This window comes from Zootoca vivipara, chromosome 6 (assembly GCF_963506605.1).
Source record: "Zootoca vivipara chromosome 6, rZooViv1.1, whole genome shotgun sequence".
NCBI lineage: Eukaryota > Metazoa > Chordata > Lepidosauria > Squamata > Lacertidae > Zootoca > Zootoca vivipara.
This window is the reverse complement of record NC_083281.1, coordinates 1,319,327-1,336,438: the sequence shown is the minus strand read 5'-3', so window position 1 is coordinate 1,336,438 and position 17,112 is coordinate 1,319,327. Positions and strand designations below refer to the sequence as shown.

Genomic DNA, 17,112 nt, shown 5'->3' with positions numbered 1-17,112 from the left:
CTAAATTATTCGTAAATCTGATCCAAGTGACGCAGCCGTCATCTGCTCCCACTGGTCACGGTGAAGGCATAGCCTGCCCTACGACAGCCAGACATCTTCTACCCATTTCACAAGGCATTGCTAACAACCTGCAAACTTTGAAACGACTGTAGAAACACAGGATGCAGGGAAAAGAAATTGAGCAAGGTGAGATTTTGGGCCCCCACAAACTCCCGGCTGCAGCTTTTCCCACCAAGTCGTGGCAAAATAAACAGGCACACTCCGTCCTTTGACCTTGAAACGCCACTTCCACTCAGTCCCATTCCCAAGAACTTAAAGTGAATCGGACTCCCTCTCTATAAAAAGGAAGTTCTGGCTTCTTCTGAACCGAGACGGGTTGAGAGGCAGACAAGATCCTAGTCTCTAGATCTTTCGATTCGGGCAAGAAGGTAAGGCTTGGCGGGAAATGTTTTGGGAGAGTGGCTGTGAACATTATTATTCTTATTATTTATTGAATTTAAAAAGGGGTGGCTGCACCGTGCATGGTGGAGACAGGGGAAATAAGACTATTTTAGAGCCAAACTAGGAGGAAGAGCATGGATACTACAGCATGTAATAATAATAATAATAATAATAATAATAATAATAATAATAATTTGTTACTTATACCCTGCCCATCTGGCTGGGTTTCCCCAGCCAATCTGGGCAGCTCCCGACAAAATATTAAAGGTAAAGGTAAAGAGACCCCTCACCATTAGATCCAGTTGAGGACAACTCTGGGGTTGTGGCGCTCCTCTCGCTTTACTGGCTGAGGGAGCTGGTGTACAGCTTCTGGGTCATGTGGCCAGCATGACTAAGCCGCTTCTGGCAAACCAGAGCAGCGCACAGAAACACCGTTTACCTTCCCACCGGAGTGGTACCTATTTATCTACTTGCACTTCATGCTTTTGAACTGCTAGGTTGGCAGGAGCAGGGACCGAGCAACGGGAGCTCAGCCCGTCACGGGGATTCGAACCACTGATCTTCTGATCGGCAAGCCCTAGGCTCTGTGGTTTAACCCACAGCGCCACCCGTGTCCCTAACAGAATATTAAAAACACAATAAAACATCAAACGTTATAAACTTCCCTAAACAGGGCTGTCTTCCCTGAGCGCCACAACCCCCTAGTCGCCTTTCAGGGGGTCATTTACCTTTTTACTCCAGCCCCTTTGACCTTTTTCTTCTAGTGGCAACTGACTAGATTGTCCCCTGTGTAGACATGCATCTGATCTCTTTGGTGGCCCTGACCGGGCTGGTCTTGCTGAGGACCTTTGCTGCAGCGCGGGACCCAGCCCTGGACGAAGCCTGGAGAGATTGGAAGATCACCCACAACAAGGTTTACCGCGAGGTGAGTGTCCAGTCTTCGTACATCAACCCCCAACCCTTCTCCAGCGGCTCGTGAAATTAGGAAATCGTCCGTGTTGCAAATACAGAAAACTCAAGCAACACGCGGCTGATAAGGTTCTAACAAAACATTGACAACATTCTATCGTTTCACAATTCATAAGCAGAAAATATGTAATCCTTCTCCATAAAGTCACAAATAATAGGAGTCAAGTTCCATGAACAGGATTAGAAAGGGAGGTCAGTCCGCATCAAAGAACACTGGGATGAAGGCAAATTGCCTTTCAACAGTCAAAATCCTGCAGGTGTGCTTAAACAGGTGCTCCGAATGTAGAATGTTTTTCTTCCGGATAATGAACTGTTTCAATGAATCTTTGTCAGCTGACAATAATATAAAAGACAGTCCATTACATTCAAATACAATACAGAAATTGAAATGACTGACCTGTATACATACTACTAATGTAAAGGTAAAGGGACCCCTGACCATTAGGTCCAGTCGCGGACGACTCTGGCGTTGCGGCGCTCATCATTGCTTTACTGGCCGAGGGAGCCGGCGTACAGCTTCCGGGTCATGTGGCCAGCATGACTAAGCCGCTTCTGGCGAACCAGAGCAGCACATGGAAACGCCATTTACTTCCTGCCAAAGTATTTATCTACCTGCACTTTGATGTGCTTTCGAACTGCTAGGTTGGCAAGAGCTGGGACCGAGCAACGGGAGCTCACCCCGTCGCGGGGATTTGAACCGCCAACCTTCTGATCGGCAAGCCCTAGGCTTTGTAGTTTAACCCACAGCTCCACCCGCTTCCCTACATACAACTAATAATAAATAATAAACACATACCAAATAAGTTGTCCCTACAGGTACTTCAAATAGCAATGGATCAGCAATCACTTAAGAGTGTAATAAGCTCTTCTGGCCTCAAGGTCCCCTAAGGTCCTTTTTGGGGAAGTTGTGGTCCTGGACTGTGTCCATTATTATTAGCCAAGTGTCTTCCTTGCAGAGGAACTCAGAAGACCACCGGAGAACCATATGGGAGGAGAACTTCCGGATGATTGAAGAACACAACCGCGAAGCTTCCCGGGGGAGACATTCCTATCGGATGGCGATGAACCACTTGGGCGATTTGGTAAGCCGATTCAGAGTCCGGCTCGTATCACGAACTTCAGTGCTACTTAATCCTCTCTTGGTGCCTCAAATCACCAAAGGATTCACGACAGAGGGAGGCGACGTTTGAACTCAGGGTTTGCCAGCTCACTGATCAATTCATGACATCGCAGGTGTGTTGAGCTCAAAAGAGCTGCACCAGGGGGCAGCCCTGTTTGGGGACGTTTTTAACATTTGACGTCTTATTTGTGTTTTCATATGTGCTGGAGACCCAGCCAGATATGTGGGATATAAATACTAAAATTACTACTAATAATAATAGTAATTATTTAGTACCACTCTGGGTGGCTCCCAACAGAATATTAAAAAGACTATAAAACATCAGACATTAAAAACTTCCCTAAACAGGGCTGCCTTCAGATGTCTTCTAAAAGTCAGATAGTTGGTTATTTTCTCGGCATCCGATGGGAGGGCGTTCCACAGGGCGGGAGCCACCACCGAGAAGGCCCTCTGCCTGGTTCCCTGTAACTTCGCTTCTTGCAGTGAGGGAACCGCTAGAAGGCCCTCGGAGCTGGACCTCAATGTCCAGGCTAGACGATGGAGGTGGAGACACTCCTTCCAGTATACTGGGCCGAGGCCGTTTAGGGTTTTCAAGGTCAGCACCAACCCTTTGAATTGTGCTTGGAAACATCCTGGGAGCCAATGTAGGTCTTTCAGGACCGGTGTTATGTGGTCTCAGCAGCCATTCCCAGTCCCCAGTCTAGCTGCCCCATTCTGGATAAGTTGCAGTTTCCGGGTCACCTTCAAAGGTAGCCCCATGATGATGATGATGATGGGGGTGGCGATATAAGGAGAGAGCCCCACTTAGAGCGCATGGCAGTAGTCCAAGCGAGAGATAACTAGAGCATGCACCACTCTGGCCAGACAGTCTGCGGGCAGGGAGGGTTTCATCCTGTGTACCAGATGGAGCTGGGAGACAGCCGCCCTGGACACAGAATTGACCTGCGCCTCCATGGACAGCTGGGAGTCCAAAATGACCCCCAGGCTGTGCACCTGGTCCTTTTGGGGCACAGTGACCCCATTCAGGACCAGGGAGTCCCCCACACCTGCCCACCCTCTGTCCCCCAAAGCAGTACTTCTATCTTGTCAGGATTCAACCCCAATCTGTTAGCCGCCATCCATCCTCCAACCGCCTCCAGGCCCTCACACAGGACATTCACTTTTATTATTATACATATTATTATACATTTTACACTATTATTATTATTATTATTATTATTATTATTATTATTATTATTATTATCCTCCCCAGACTAAAGAAGAGTTCATGGAGAGGCTGAATGGACTCAGCCCTGAACTGCCCAGAGAACATGGCCGGAGAACAACTTTGTTCCAAAAATCCAACAACCCGTCGCTTCCTTCCTCTGTGGACTGGCGCACCAAAGGCTATGTCACCCCAGTTAAAGATCAGGTGAGTGCAGCATCGCCACTTGGGAAGGCTTAAATGACCAAAGCCAGGGATGGGATTCAAAGTTGGCTACAATTATGAGAACTTCCTGACAGTAAGAGCTGTTTGACAGTGGAATTTGCTACCAAGAAGTGTGGTGGAGTCTCCTTCTTTGGAGGTCTTTAAGCAGAGGCTTGACAGCCATCTGTCAGGAATGCTTTGATGGTGTTTCCTGCTTGGCAGGGGGTTGGACTGGATGGCCCTTGTGGTCTCTTCCAAGTCTATGATTCTATGATTCCCTCCGTTGGGGGGGGGGCTGAAAGTAGACGCCATTTCTCCACCTGCCCCCAATGCATCCCATCCACTGCCTGCTTCTAGCCTGCTGTGATTCAACTTGTGCCAAAGAAAATGGTTTTGTCTCACTTCCCATGAGCAGGAGGACAGTATACATTTGTAACAGTGTTTTGCAGAGGGGCATAGTTCAGAAGGCAGAAGCTGGGAAATACTGGATGGGGAACAGCTAGGAGAAGAAACCCTTTTAGAGAGAGGGTTAACAGATTCATCAGGATCAGACTGTGTTTTTACCAGGTTGCCAAATGAAGAACAATATAAGGAATATAATAGGTATTATTGAATATCTGGAAGTAATAAACAAGAAACAAGCTGCCTTAATGTTTATAGATGCTGAAAAGGCCTTTGACGACGTTTCATGGGCTTTTATGAAACAGATGATAGAAAAAATGAATTTTGGGGAATCATTTGGGAGAGAAACAGAAGTGACGTGGGTTAATAGGGATGGAAGGGGGTGTGATCCTTAATTGGGAGCACCTCCATTCCTATGAGATGTGTTCATTGTTCTCTCGCTGTGATTAGTAGAGTTTCGAACTGGTAAGAAGACTCCTTTTCCTTTGCTCTGCTTATCTACTGCCATGGGGGGAGGAAGCTGATTCCCTGAAACCTGACACAAATTGCTTGTCCTTTTTCATAGGGTAGCTGCGGGTCTTGTTGGGCTTTCAGTGCCACCGGAGCCCTGGAAGGTTACCTAGCCCGGACAACTGGCCGGCTGGTCTCGCTGAGCGAACAAAACCTGGTTGACTGCTCCTGGCAGCAGGGCAACCAAGGCTGCAATGGAGGTTGGCCAAGCTGGGCTTTCCAATACGTGCTGGATAACCAGGGACTCGACTCCGAAAAAAGCTACCCCTACGTCGGACAGGTAACCTCCAGACGAAACCTACTATTCTGTGATCCTGTGGCCTGTTTGTCACACTCAACAGAATCTCTTTTCTTTCTCTGTCTTCACTCCTTTGGGGCCAATCAAACTTTAGTTAGGGACAGAGGAGAATGCTTTTATTAAGTTTGAACTTAATACTTAACTTAACCACTTGCAGAAGTAATACAGGACCAGAAACACTGCCATTCTTCAACATTCTCCTTTATTATTAAATTTTTATTCCATTTTCTTTTTCAATCATTACAAATGTCACATATCCATAACATTCATATTACCTTCCCTCTTCCCTCCCCTCCTGGACTTCCCCCAACTTCCACTTCTGAATTCCCCCCCCCCCCAATCACACACTGCAATCTCTAAAAAAATCTCTTAAAAAGCAGAGACATCACCTTGCCGACAAAGGTCCGTATAGTTCAAGCTATGGTTTTCCCAGTAGAGATGTATGGAAGTGAGAGCTGGACTAAGAATTGACTAAACGACTAAACATGACTAAACGACTAAACAACAACAAAATCTCTAAAAAATACATGGCATTATTTCCTTGTTTTCTACATATTTCTTTACTGAAGATGAGTGTTTATTTAAATCCTGCCATCAAGTCAATAGTCTTTCTTTGTTTCTGCAAGTATACAACGAACGGTTCCCATTCTCTTTCAAAGTCACTGTTCTCTTTTTCCCTTAGTCCAGTGGTTCCCAACAGGTGGTCCGCGGACCCCCAGAGGTCCGCGAGCTATGCCAGAGGGGTCCGCAAGATGCTATTAGAATAAAAAATATATTAAATATATTTCGTATGATAACAGATTTTTTGTTTTGGCCGCTTCCTGCATGAGCAGAGTCTAGCGCAAAACTAGAATTAGATAGAGGCAGTAGTTCTGCTGTATGCCGTTAGGTGGTGCTTTACAAACACTACTGTTTTGCAAAGAGGCAGTGCGCGCATTCTACTAACGCTCACCTCCCCAAGATGCTTTGCACGCGTCGGCTTCATTTGTGCGCTACTGCGCAGGTACGCTGTCTTTTCCATTCCCCTCCCTCCTCCCTGGCGCGTGCTGCCTCTTTGCAAAACAGTAGTGTTTGTAAACAAAGCGTTGTTTTTTGCGGAATTAATTAGGAATTAATGGGGGTCCTTGTCACAATAGCGGCTCGATGAGGGGTCCTCAAGAAAATTTTGTTGGGAACCCCTGCCTTAGTCCATCAGTTTTGCCATTTCTGCATAGCTCGTCAGTTTTTCTTGCCATTGTTCTTTAGTTGGTACTTCTCCGGTCTTCCAATTTTGTGCTATCAACATTCTCGCCGCTGTAGTGGCACATATAAATTGCGTCCTCTTCTCTTCCAGTAGATCTTGGCCTAAAATGCCTAACAAGAAAGCTGCTGGTTGTTTAACAAAATGTTATTTTCAACATTTTCTTCAATTCATTGTATATCGCTTCCCAGTACAATTTTACCGATTCTTCAACACTCTCAGTTCCCTAAATATTGCAGCGTGGTCGCCCCCTCAAACGAGTAATGTGCCCGAGGTTGAATGTACTGTGTTAGTATATTGGTGGAAATAGAATATAGAATTTGTACTGTTAAAACGGAAAATGGTCAAACCATTGCAAGAGGTGTTGAAATATTCGAAGGTTGGATAGTTACGATAGGAACGTTCTCGGTGGTGGGGTGCACAATTTTTATTCTTATTTATTTATGATTATTACTTTTTGTCAAAATAATAAAAAATAAATAAATAAGGATTGTATGAAATGTAAATAAATGTATAAAACTATAAATAGAAGGGAGGAGGAGGAGGAGGAGAAATGCAAAATTGCATTACATGAGCGAACATGGCTGTGCAAAAAATGTGAATATTAGGCTAAATTCCATGCAGAAGTGTGTATGTTAGGAGAACTTCACACTAAAGGGTGGCTGAATTTTAATTTTTTAAAAAAAAATGATGAGGAATTGTGAAGAACTTACTAGAAGAGAAATGAGAAGTAGTGAGAAGGCAGAATTGACAAATTTGGCCATTGCTAACTGTTGTTTAAGGACAGAGTCACTCTGTAACCAGCGGAACTCTCCACCACTGTACAAGTGGCTCAGGACTGCCATTTGCCAGCCACCTACGTAGCCTGATGGTGGCTTGACCACATCCAAAGAAACTGGAGTACCCCGTTTGGACGGGAACCTGTTTCTGCCACTACACTACATTCTGACGGGGCGAAACGAGAACTTTTAAGGACAACATTTGTAACCAAACCCGTCTGATTTCTAATGCGCCGTGCGCTGTTCTGTTGCTGAAGTGTTTTCTTAAATAGGCGGGGAGCTTTAAAGAACAATGTATGCCACAGCTGTGGCCAGAATTTTAGTTGCAAAAGGTTGGAAGGGAGAAGACATCCTGCAAAGTAAGTTAAGTGAATACGCAGAGTTGGCGAGATTATCAGCAAGGTTATGAGACGTTACAGATGAAAAATTTACCAGAGAGTGGGATATCTAGAGAGAATTGATGTAAAAGAACATGGTCAAAGTATTAATCCATTGGCAGGCTTTGATTGAACTTCTGTGTGTAAATAAATAAGATAATTTTACAAAAATTTAAAGCATAGCTGCCAAGTTTTCCCTTTTCTCGCGAGGAAGCCTATTCAGCATAAGGGAATTTCCCTTAAAAAAAGGGATAACTTGGCAGCTATGATTTAAAGTAAGTAATGTAACATGGAGAAAATAAAGCTAAGTGCGAACTCAAAAGAATTCAACCTGGGAACACAATGGGAAGATCGGAGGTCATGTTAAATTGAATTGCAAAATTATGTACAAAACAAGTATCAGTTAAGGAATGAATGGCTGTTTATTTTTGCTTTCTCTTTGGCATCTATTGATTATTTCTATTACGCGGCTTTTCAATCAATAAAGCATAGAAAGAAAGAAAGAAAGAAAGAAAGAAAGAAAGAAAGAAAGAAAGAAAGAAAGAAAGAAAGAAAGAAAGAAAGAAAGAAAGAAAGAAAGAAAGAAAGGACGTTCTGCCCTTCCGAATAGAAAATGCAAACAATTGCTTGCTATTTCTTTGCAGGATCTATCTTGTACGTACAAATCTGCAAACCTCGCCGTCAGGATCAACGGCTACGTGGATATTCCGAGTAACGACGAGGCTGCCTTGCAAGAAGCCGTAGCCACTTATGGGCCAGTTACTGTGGCCCTGGACGCCTCCGACTTCCACTTTTACAGCTCAGGTAAATTTATGGAGAAATGCAGCAATGAGTCAGCTCCCTGGGTAGTATTTGAAAAAGTCGTCCATATGGGGAATCTGGAAAGTTGGGGTTGATGATCCACCATAGGAAAATAATGAGAGCTCTGTTAGATCGGCTCATTGCCCCTTCTGGCCCAGCTTCCTGTTCTCACAGTGGCCAAGCTGATGCCCACATCAGTATCCCGAACCCAGGACCTGAGGCCAACAGCCCCACTCCCCAGTTGCGATTCCTAGGAACTGGTTTTTGATGACAGTAGAAGCAGAGGACAGCAGACCCTTCAAGTGTCCCTATTTTCCAGGGACAGTTCCAGATTTAGAGCCATCTGGTTTCTTATTTGACCCCGGAACATCCCACTTTTCCTTAGGATGTCCCTATTTTCACAGGAGAGATGTTGGAGGGGATAGAATAGGACGTCCCTATTTTCATTGGGGAAATGTTGGAGGGGATGGAATAGGACGTCCCTATTTTCACAGGAGAAACGTTGGAGGGGATGGAATAGGACGTCCCTATTTTCATGGGAGAAACGTTGGAGGGGATGGAATAGGACGTCCCTATTTTCATGGGAGAAATGTTGGAGGGGATGGAATAGGACGTCCCTATTTTCATGGGAGAAACATTGGAGGGGATGGAATAGGACGTCCCTATTTTCATGGGAGAAATGTTGGAGGGGATGGAATAGGACGTCCCTATTTTTATGGGAGAAATGTTGGAGGGGATGGAATAGGATGTCCCTATTTTCATGAGAAATATTGGAGGGGATGGAATAGGACGTCCCTATTTTCATGAGAGAAATGTTGGAGGGGATGGAATAGGATGTCCCTATTTTCATTTGGGGAAATGTTGGAGGGGATGGAATAGGATGTCCCTATTTTCATTTGGGGAAATGTTGGAGGGGATGGAATAGGACATCCCTATTTTCATGTTCTCGAAGCTACGAACATGAGTTTGACCAAACTGCGGGAGGCAGTGGAAGACAGGAGTGCCTGGCGTGCTATGGTCCATGGGGTCACGAAGAGTCGGACACGACTAAACGACTAAACAACAACATTTTCATGGGAGAAATGTTGGAGGGGATGGAATAGGACGTCCCTCTTTTCAGGGGAGAAATGTTGGAGGGGATGGAATAGGACGTCCCTATTTTCACGGGAGAAATGTTGGAAGGGATGGAATAGAACGTCCCTATTTTCATCAGAGAAATGTTGGAGGGTATAAGGTTATGCAACACACACCCCGAGCTGAGGAAATAAGTAATGATATGACCTTAAATTTGTTTCCCCTCCATCCAGGAGTCTTCGACTACCCCAGCTGCGGAACATCCTTGAACCACGCCGTCCTGGCCGTCGGCTACGGGACTCAGAATGGGACTCCTTATTGGATCATAAAGAACAGGTAGGGCGGGGAGCCCGGGTGCCAGAAAATGACGTGAAATGCTGTGGCCCTTGGGGGCTTATTGGCCGTTGTCAGGGTGGGTGAAAAGACAGGTGCTTTGCCTAGCAACACGGGGGAAATGGGGTACCTGTCTAAAATCCTGGATCTGCCACTGTAACCAGTCAGAATGGAGAATAGTGAGCTAGACCGGCCAATGCAAGCTTCCTTATATCCATCAGTGCCCAACTGGTGGACGTCTGGCTAGCATCCGAATCTTGTTGGGGGGCGGCGGCAGGACTTGCCTTCATGAAACCAGGGGCCCTGAACTGCAGCGCGTTCCTATTCCCCAAGGGGTGGGTGGTGTTCCTTCGGTTTAGGGAATTATTGGGCGTGCGCAGCTCCCAACAGAATAGTAAAAACATGATATGGCGTGATACAGCCAATGTGATTCAGGGCCATTGGCATTGCAAGAAAGAACGGGGAAAGTTTATAACTTACTACTTAGGAGACCACTGTAAGCAGATGAAAACATTAGCAGGATTTTAATCCCACTTGTAAAGTCCACAAATATTATGGACAATCTGGATCGACACAAAACATAAGACTATGAAATAACTAGCGTCTTCAGCCCGTTAAAAAAACGGGCGCTAGAACGCATGTGAGCGCTGCACGGAGCACCGAATCGAGGAGCCGGTCTGCAGATCAAGGAAGCGGCCTGCCGGGTCAGCACCCAGCAGCGCTGCACAAAGCGCCGGGGGACTGGCAATGGGGAAGGCAGGCAGGCAGGCAGGCAGGCAGGCAGGCAGGCAGGCAGGCAGGCGCTTGCTCTCTTGCCTGCCTGCCTGCATTCCCCACCGCCTGTCACACAAAGATCGGCGGGCGCTGCTTGCCGGGGTTTGTCAACCCCGGCAAACAGTGCCCGCCGATCTTCGGCTCTGTCCCCCGATGCGCTACGGCTCGGGGAAGCAGGCAGGGAGACGCAACAGCCCGCAGCTTCCCGGGCTGTTGCCGTCTCCCTGCCTGCTTCCCCAAACCAAAGCGCGCGGGGGACGGGCTTTTCGCCGTTTGCCTTCCCCGAGCTAAGGGGGAGGCAAACGGCAAAAAGCGCCCGCCACGCCGCAATTCGGCTCCAGGACTGGCTTGGCGGTGGCGGGAAGAAGGGGAGGAATTCCTCCCCTTCTTCTCGCCGCCAAGCCAGTCTGCAGCGGGGGCTTTTCGCCGTTTGCCTTCCCCCCAGGGGGAGGCAAACGGCGAAAAACCCCACCGCGCCATACTTCGGCTCGGGGAGTGGCTTGGCGGCGGCGGGAAAAAGGGGAGCAATTCCTCCCCTTCTTCCCGCCGCCGCCAAGCCAAAGTCGGCTTCCCTCGGCGCCCGCTGCCGCTTCGCCTTCCTCGGGGAAGGCAAGCAGGCGGGCTGTCTGCCTGCTTGCGTTCGCCGAGGAAGCGCCGTCCCATGCCAGCGGTGCGCGGCAAGGCTGCCAAGGGGGGAGAGCTTCGGAGCGGGGGTTGGCGGAGCGGCGGTTGGCAGTTGTCTCTGCTGTCCAATCCCTGTGTCCCTGGGGCACATGCGCATTAGCGCGCAAAACAGGACACACGGAAAACTTGGACGCAGAGACACTTGCACTTTATTATATAGGATATGCAATAGGACCCATGGAGGGGATGGGGGGGTCTTTGGTGCTGTCATTAATTTGCATTCATAAAATCAAATAAAAATGATTTTGCAAAAAAAGAGCCATTGGCATTGCAAGAGAGCTATCCACCCAACTTGCCCTGAGGTGTGAACAGAGACTGGGGGTTTGGGAGGCTGCCAGGGTAACTGGGTGTGAAGTAACCGGAAAAGAGAGTTTTTAGCAGGGTGTGCTGGGGAGGAGGAGGAGGAGGAAGCAAAAAAAGAGCGGGATCCATCTTGGGCAGGATGGCTGAAGGCTGGCTGGGAGAGATGCCTCAGACTCCAGGGCTGCATGACTGAAGGACCATGAAGACTGAAGCTGCTGGGATCTGAACCAAGGATGGCGAAACATGAGAATGAACTCAGGATGGGGGGAAATTAGACTCAGTTTGCACTTTATGAACTTTCCGAGCACAATTCAAAGGGTTGGTGCTGACCTTTAAAGCCCTAAATGGCCTCAAAGGTCCAGTATACCTGAAGGAGCATCTCCACCCCCATCGTTCTGCCCAGACACTGAGGTCCACCTCCGAGGGCCTTCTGACGGTTCCCTCCCTGCGAGAAGCGAGGTTACAGGGAACCAGGCAGAGGGCCTTCTCGGTGGTGGCGCCCACCCTGTGGAACGCCCTCCCACCAGAGGTCAGAGAGAAAAACAACTACCAGACTTTTAGAAGACATCTGAAGGCAGCCCTGTTTAGGGAAGCTTTTAATGTTTAACAGACCATTGTATTTTAATATTTTGTTGGAAGCCGCCCAGAGTGGCTGGGGAAACCCAGCCAGATGGGTGGGGTAATTATTATTATTATTATTATTATTGAGGCAAAACGCAGCCGGTCCTTCAAACTGGGCGCCATCTCTGATTTCTGTCGTCTTGTAATGTCTGCAGAAACGCCCACTCTAGGACGAATCGTACATTAAAATGCATGTGTCAACCATAGTAACAGAGAGATGCAACATGTCGGGAGATTGCTTGCACCAATACGTAGATTAGACCAAATCTCATACAGATAGGTGAACTTTCATGAAGGGTTTCAAAGTAAAAAAAAAAACCAATCACAAATCGCTGCAGAAATGCGGAGAACTGAATTTTAGACTGGAAGGATGTGAAACTGAGAGAAGCAAAACTAACAGGTCGATGCATCCTTCGTCTGACCCCACTTGGGAGTCATCCCACTTCTCCTCTCATTGCTTTCTGAAACGACTTACGAGACTGTCTCCCCCTTTATCTTCCTTTCACAGCTGGGGTCCCGACTGGGGTGAAGGTGGCTACATTCTGCTGAAGAGAGGATCCAATCAATGCGGTGTAGCAGAGGTGGCTAGTTACCCGGTGTAACCAGCTATGGGTCCACAATCGTTCTTTCGGGGAATTTCCATCAATCAGAGCAACAAACCATCAGGAGTGCCGGCCTTCCCCCGGCATCTCTTATCTAGTGCTTACCAAACGGAACAGAAACGACATTTGGAAGTCAAATCATACTGAGCCCCCTCCTTGAAACTTTTAACAATAAAGATTTGAGCATGTGGTTTGGCTGTTTGGAGCGAGTCCTTGCATAAGCGACTGCATTTCCTGGAGGTTGCATTCGGTTTGAACGGGGGTCCCTCAGTTTACCCTCAGGAACACAGCTTCCCCTGAACTACAGTCAAACCTTGGTTGTCGAACGTAATCCGTTCCGGAAGCCCATTCGGCTTCCGAAAAACGTTCGACAACCGAGGCGCGGCCTCCGATTGGTCGCAACAGCTTCCTGCACTCAAGCGGAAGCCTCGTCCGGCATTCGGCATCCGAAAAACATTTGAAAAACGGGGTATTTACTTCTGGCTTTTCGGCATTCAGGAGCCGAAACGTTCGAAAACGGAGCCATTCAGGAGCCGAGGTTTGACTGTACCTCAAGTTCCCCCTCCTTGAGGCAGTGGTGGACTTTGGGCTTCAAAATCTCAGCGGTGCCCTGTGAAAAATCCGCCTTCCATTGTCCATCATTTTTTGCGGTGCCCATGGCACCTTCTTGGCTCGGTGCCCAGTTTGGGCGAACCGGTCCTGGCACCTTGAATGAAGAGAGCACAAGGGCCATCCAGTCCAACCCCCTGCCAAGCAGGAAACACCATCAAAGCATTCTTGACATATGGCTGTCAAGCCTCTGCTTAAAGACCTCCAAAGGAGACTCCACCACACTTCTTGGCAGCAAATTCCACTGCCGAACAGCTCTTACTGTCAGGAAGTTCTTCCTAATGTTTAGGTGGAATCTTCTTTCTTGTAGTTTGAATCCATTGCTCCGTGTCCGCTTCTCTGGAGCAGCAGAAAACTTTTCACCCTCCTCTATATGACATCCTTTTATATATTTGAACATGGCTATCTTATCACTCCATCTTAAGATCACGACGTCATCATTCCCACAAAGCTCCCCCTTCCATAAGTGTCCCAATACCTCCCCACTCCAACCCACCAGACCATTGTCTGTCCCATCAGCTGGTTCCCCACCTGTCCGCACGCACCCCCGTTTCTCTCCCTCTCCCTCGTGTGTCAGGGAGACTTCACTGGATGTGGGGCTCAAGGGCAAGGCAAAAGGACGGCGAGCCTGATTCCTCACCCCCTCTTTCCTACTGCCTCTGTAGATTGGATATTGAGCGAGGAAATGTGCAACCAGCCAGCCAGAATTTGGATCATCTCTCATGGGATGAAGCCATAACAGAAGGGCAGCATTACCCCCAGAAAAAGATTGGGGTCCACATTTTTCTTTATTAGATCCACTTACCTCTGGTGGTCAGGCGGTGTTGGACGTCCAAGATCTGGGGATGTCGACTGTGGGGTGTGTGTGTGTTGCAGCCTACCTGTGGAATGGCCAATGATCGGCTGGACCTAGGAGCAAGGATTCCCCAGGGGTCGGACCAAGCTGGCAAAAACTCATCGCTTTGGTCCGTTCCCGGTGTTGGGTGTAAAATGAGGCCTCCCCCAGCCTCCTTGTGATTTAATTGCTGGCTCTCCCACCGTCCCTTATTCATACATTTTGCCTTCATGCTGGACCTTGCTATGGTCTTCGTGTCAGCCGCCATATTCGGGGCCAGGCAGGATGGTTTTTCCCCCACTTGGAAAATCAGCTCATGGTTTTTGCCTACATCATAGCAATCATCACAACCGCGTGTGGTTATGCATTGGGAAGAAAGGTTTTCATTGCCTTCCACACGACTGGGCACACGGAGCCACTTGTAGTGTGTCGTTGAAATTATTGGGACTGCCGCTTACCCGCCTGAAATTGATAACAAACTTGCCTCTTTCATCCTTTGAGAAATGGGCCTGCTTTTATTTGTTTGGATGAGGGACCAAAATGCAATTCAGTTAATTTTCTGGGAATTGGTATACCGTGATAATTGCCGTTTAGCATTGGGGAATATGTGCAGCTTTGCAGATTTGGGATACAAAAACCTACCTCTTCCTCAAAAAAGAAAAAAAAGTTAGGCTTGTAAGGTGGGGGCAACAGCTAAAACTGGAGCAGGTCTCAAGGGCAGAGCGTTCTCTGCTGGAAAAGGTGTTTTATTTGAAGGGAGAGAAGAGGGAAGTTTCTAGTGTTAGTTGTAGAGCGCTGGCTGCGATTGCCAGTTGCAACGGTACAGAATTTGGCTCGGGAAAAAGATTCAAAAATGAGTATTAAAGGACTTTTTAAAAGAGCAAGGCACTTGCTTTCAGGATAACCTCACCTACCAAGTTATTGAAGGTTGGACTGGTTGTACACGAACTGACGCACAAAGCATTGTACTGTGATCCTCAGTGTGGCACTTTGCAACCCTCTGCCCACCGGTTCCTCCTATGGCATCCGGAAAGGGTTTCGGCAAACCATCTCCTCAAAACTCAACGATGCACGAGTTAGCTCTCCCTACTCAATTCCTCTTTCTGTGGCTCGGCCTCTCCCGCCCTGAACATGCCCCCTTAAAGATGCCCATGTTTCCCTGGGTGCCAGGGCTGGGCAACCCTCCCCTTTCTGAACAGGGGAGGTACAAAAAGCTTCTCTGTGCCGCCATGGCTGAGGTGGGAGCCTTGCTGCCCAATGACTGGGGGGGGGGAACACCTGTATCATTTGGTCTGCTATCTTCCTGCCACACCTGCCCCCCGAAAGGTTGTGGCAACCCCAAGCCCAGTTCTACCTTGGCAGAAACCGCACTTCTCACAAAACTGAAATTCAAACTCCATCTGGACTGCACGTCTACAAGTGTGCTAAGCAGGGGATGTGGAATTGGCTGCAGAATTTGTTTTTCTCTCGAGAGAAAAGAAGAGGTTTGGGGCAGGGGGCAGCAAGCTCAGGGCTAGGCCCCAAAAGCCAGAGGCAGGTTAAGTAAGGTGTGTTTTGTGTTTGCGGCATGTAAAAGGGCTTCAGCAGCCCTGCACTGCTTACCTTTCTTGTGACGACAAGCAGTCTAGGATCTATTTTATACAAAGTCAGAGACGTTATAAAAGCCTGTTCAATGTGTTCAAATTATGCCTGGCAGTAGCTAGTGTCACCATTTTTAAAGACACAAGTATTGGGACACACACACACACACACACACACACACAATCCCAACCAGGGCTGTGTTCACGCTCAAAAATATACTTTGGGGGGTGCAAAAGTACAGGAACAAAAACCCGCAGTTGTTCTGGAATCAGCTGCGAATCCTGCATGCAATTTGGTTAGTTGCAAGCAGGATGACAAGTGCTATGGATTCGGGTTAGAGAGAGAGAGCAGGTGCTCATAGCTTCAGCACTACTCCAGAGGTGTCCAGACTGGAAACTTTCTCGTTTTTTTGTGACATGGGCTTCTCAACATGTGATGGTTGAAGTTTCCTTTTGGGGGTGTCAGACAGGGCCGATCCAAACCATTTCAGCACCTAGAAGAACGGAAGCCCAGCGGATACCCTCCACTAAATAAGAACAGGGTGCAAGGGGGAGCGGTGAGGTATGCTTGTCATTGTGCGAGAACCTCAGGCTTTATTTTATTTTATAAAAAAGAGGTTTGTAGGCCTAATGGCTGCAGAGCTGTAACATCACCGGTGAGGTCTGCTAAAATAAATCAGAATCTAGACAGGTGGGCAAGTAACTTTCAGAAGTTGAGGGTGAAGTTCTGTTGACTTAAAAAAAACAAACCAACAGAATTATGCAAATCCACCTGTCGGAATGCAAAATTCATCTTTCTTTCGCACAGGTTTTTGTTTTCGGCAGATTGCACGCATCTCCCCTCACTCTTGCCCAGCTGCCAAAGGTTTCAACAGGACTTCTAAATAAAGGAATTAATGGTGTTGTGTCATGAACAAATTGCAGAATGTTTCCGCTCCTGGTTCTCGGGGGATGTCGTGTGTGAGAAGCCTAGCTCTAACTTTCCCTGTGACGAGACCCCCCAACTTTAAATGCCCAACCAAGCTAGCAGGAGGCCTTGGGTGTAATTTTCTGAAAACGCCAGGGGCACTTGAAAGACAACGAGGGGAAAATTCAACTGCGGCTTAGACATCTGGATAGCAGCGTCATACTTTATTTAAATTAAACCCATGTTAAAAACAAAGTTAAAATGAAAAAAGTGGTACCTGAAAAATAAATTATTTGATATAAAACAAAATCAATAACTTAAAAACACGCTAAATATACAAAAAAATGTCTTAAGCATATATACTGTACAGTATGGGGGTGGGGTGGGAACCGATTAAAAGCCTTCTGTTTGCACAGGCAGACGACTTTATTAGAAAAAAAAGGAA

The 17,112-nt window shown here is 47.4% G+C and overlaps 1 protein-coding gene across 2 annotated transcripts; it reads left to right on the top strand.

Annotated features, from left to right (window-relative positions):
* Positions 1-271: 271 nt before the first annotated feature.
* LOC118085920 (procathepsin L-like) lies at positions 272-16,363 on the top strand. 2 transcript variants are annotated; one of them, XM_035117016.2, is made up of 8 exons: positions 272-428; positions 1,236-1,366; positions 2,367-2,492; positions 3,783-3,941; positions 4,906-5,130; positions 8,189-8,348; positions 9,653-9,755; positions 12,643-16,363. In XM_035117016.2, the coding sequence occupies exons 2-8, from the start codon at positions 1,238-1,240 to the stop codon at positions 12,734-12,736; spliced, it is 996 nt and encodes a 331-aa protein (XP_034972907.1). In that variant the 5' UTR covers positions 272-428; positions 1,236-1,237; the 3' UTR covers positions 12,737-16,363. The 2 variants fall into 2 exon arrangements, with proteins under 2 accessions (XP_034972907.1, XP_034972909.1); XM_035117018.2 differs by having other exon boundaries at positions 312-428; positions 1,206-1,366.
* The last annotated feature ends 749 nt before the right edge of the window (positions 16,364-17,112 follow it).

Coding starts and splice junctions, on each gene's coding strand:
- LOC118085920 (XM_035117016.2), top strand. CDS start 1,238: ATGCATCTGATCTCTTTGGTGGCCCTGACCGGGCTGGTCTTGCTGAGG. Junction 5,131..8,188: donor GCTACCCCTACGTCGGACAG/GTAACCTCCAGA, acceptor ATTTCTTTGCAG/GATCTATCTTGTACGTACAA. Junction 9,756..12,642: donor TATTGGATCATAAAGAACAG/GTAGGGCGGGGA, acceptor TTCCTTTCACAG/CTGGGGTCCCGACTGGGGTG.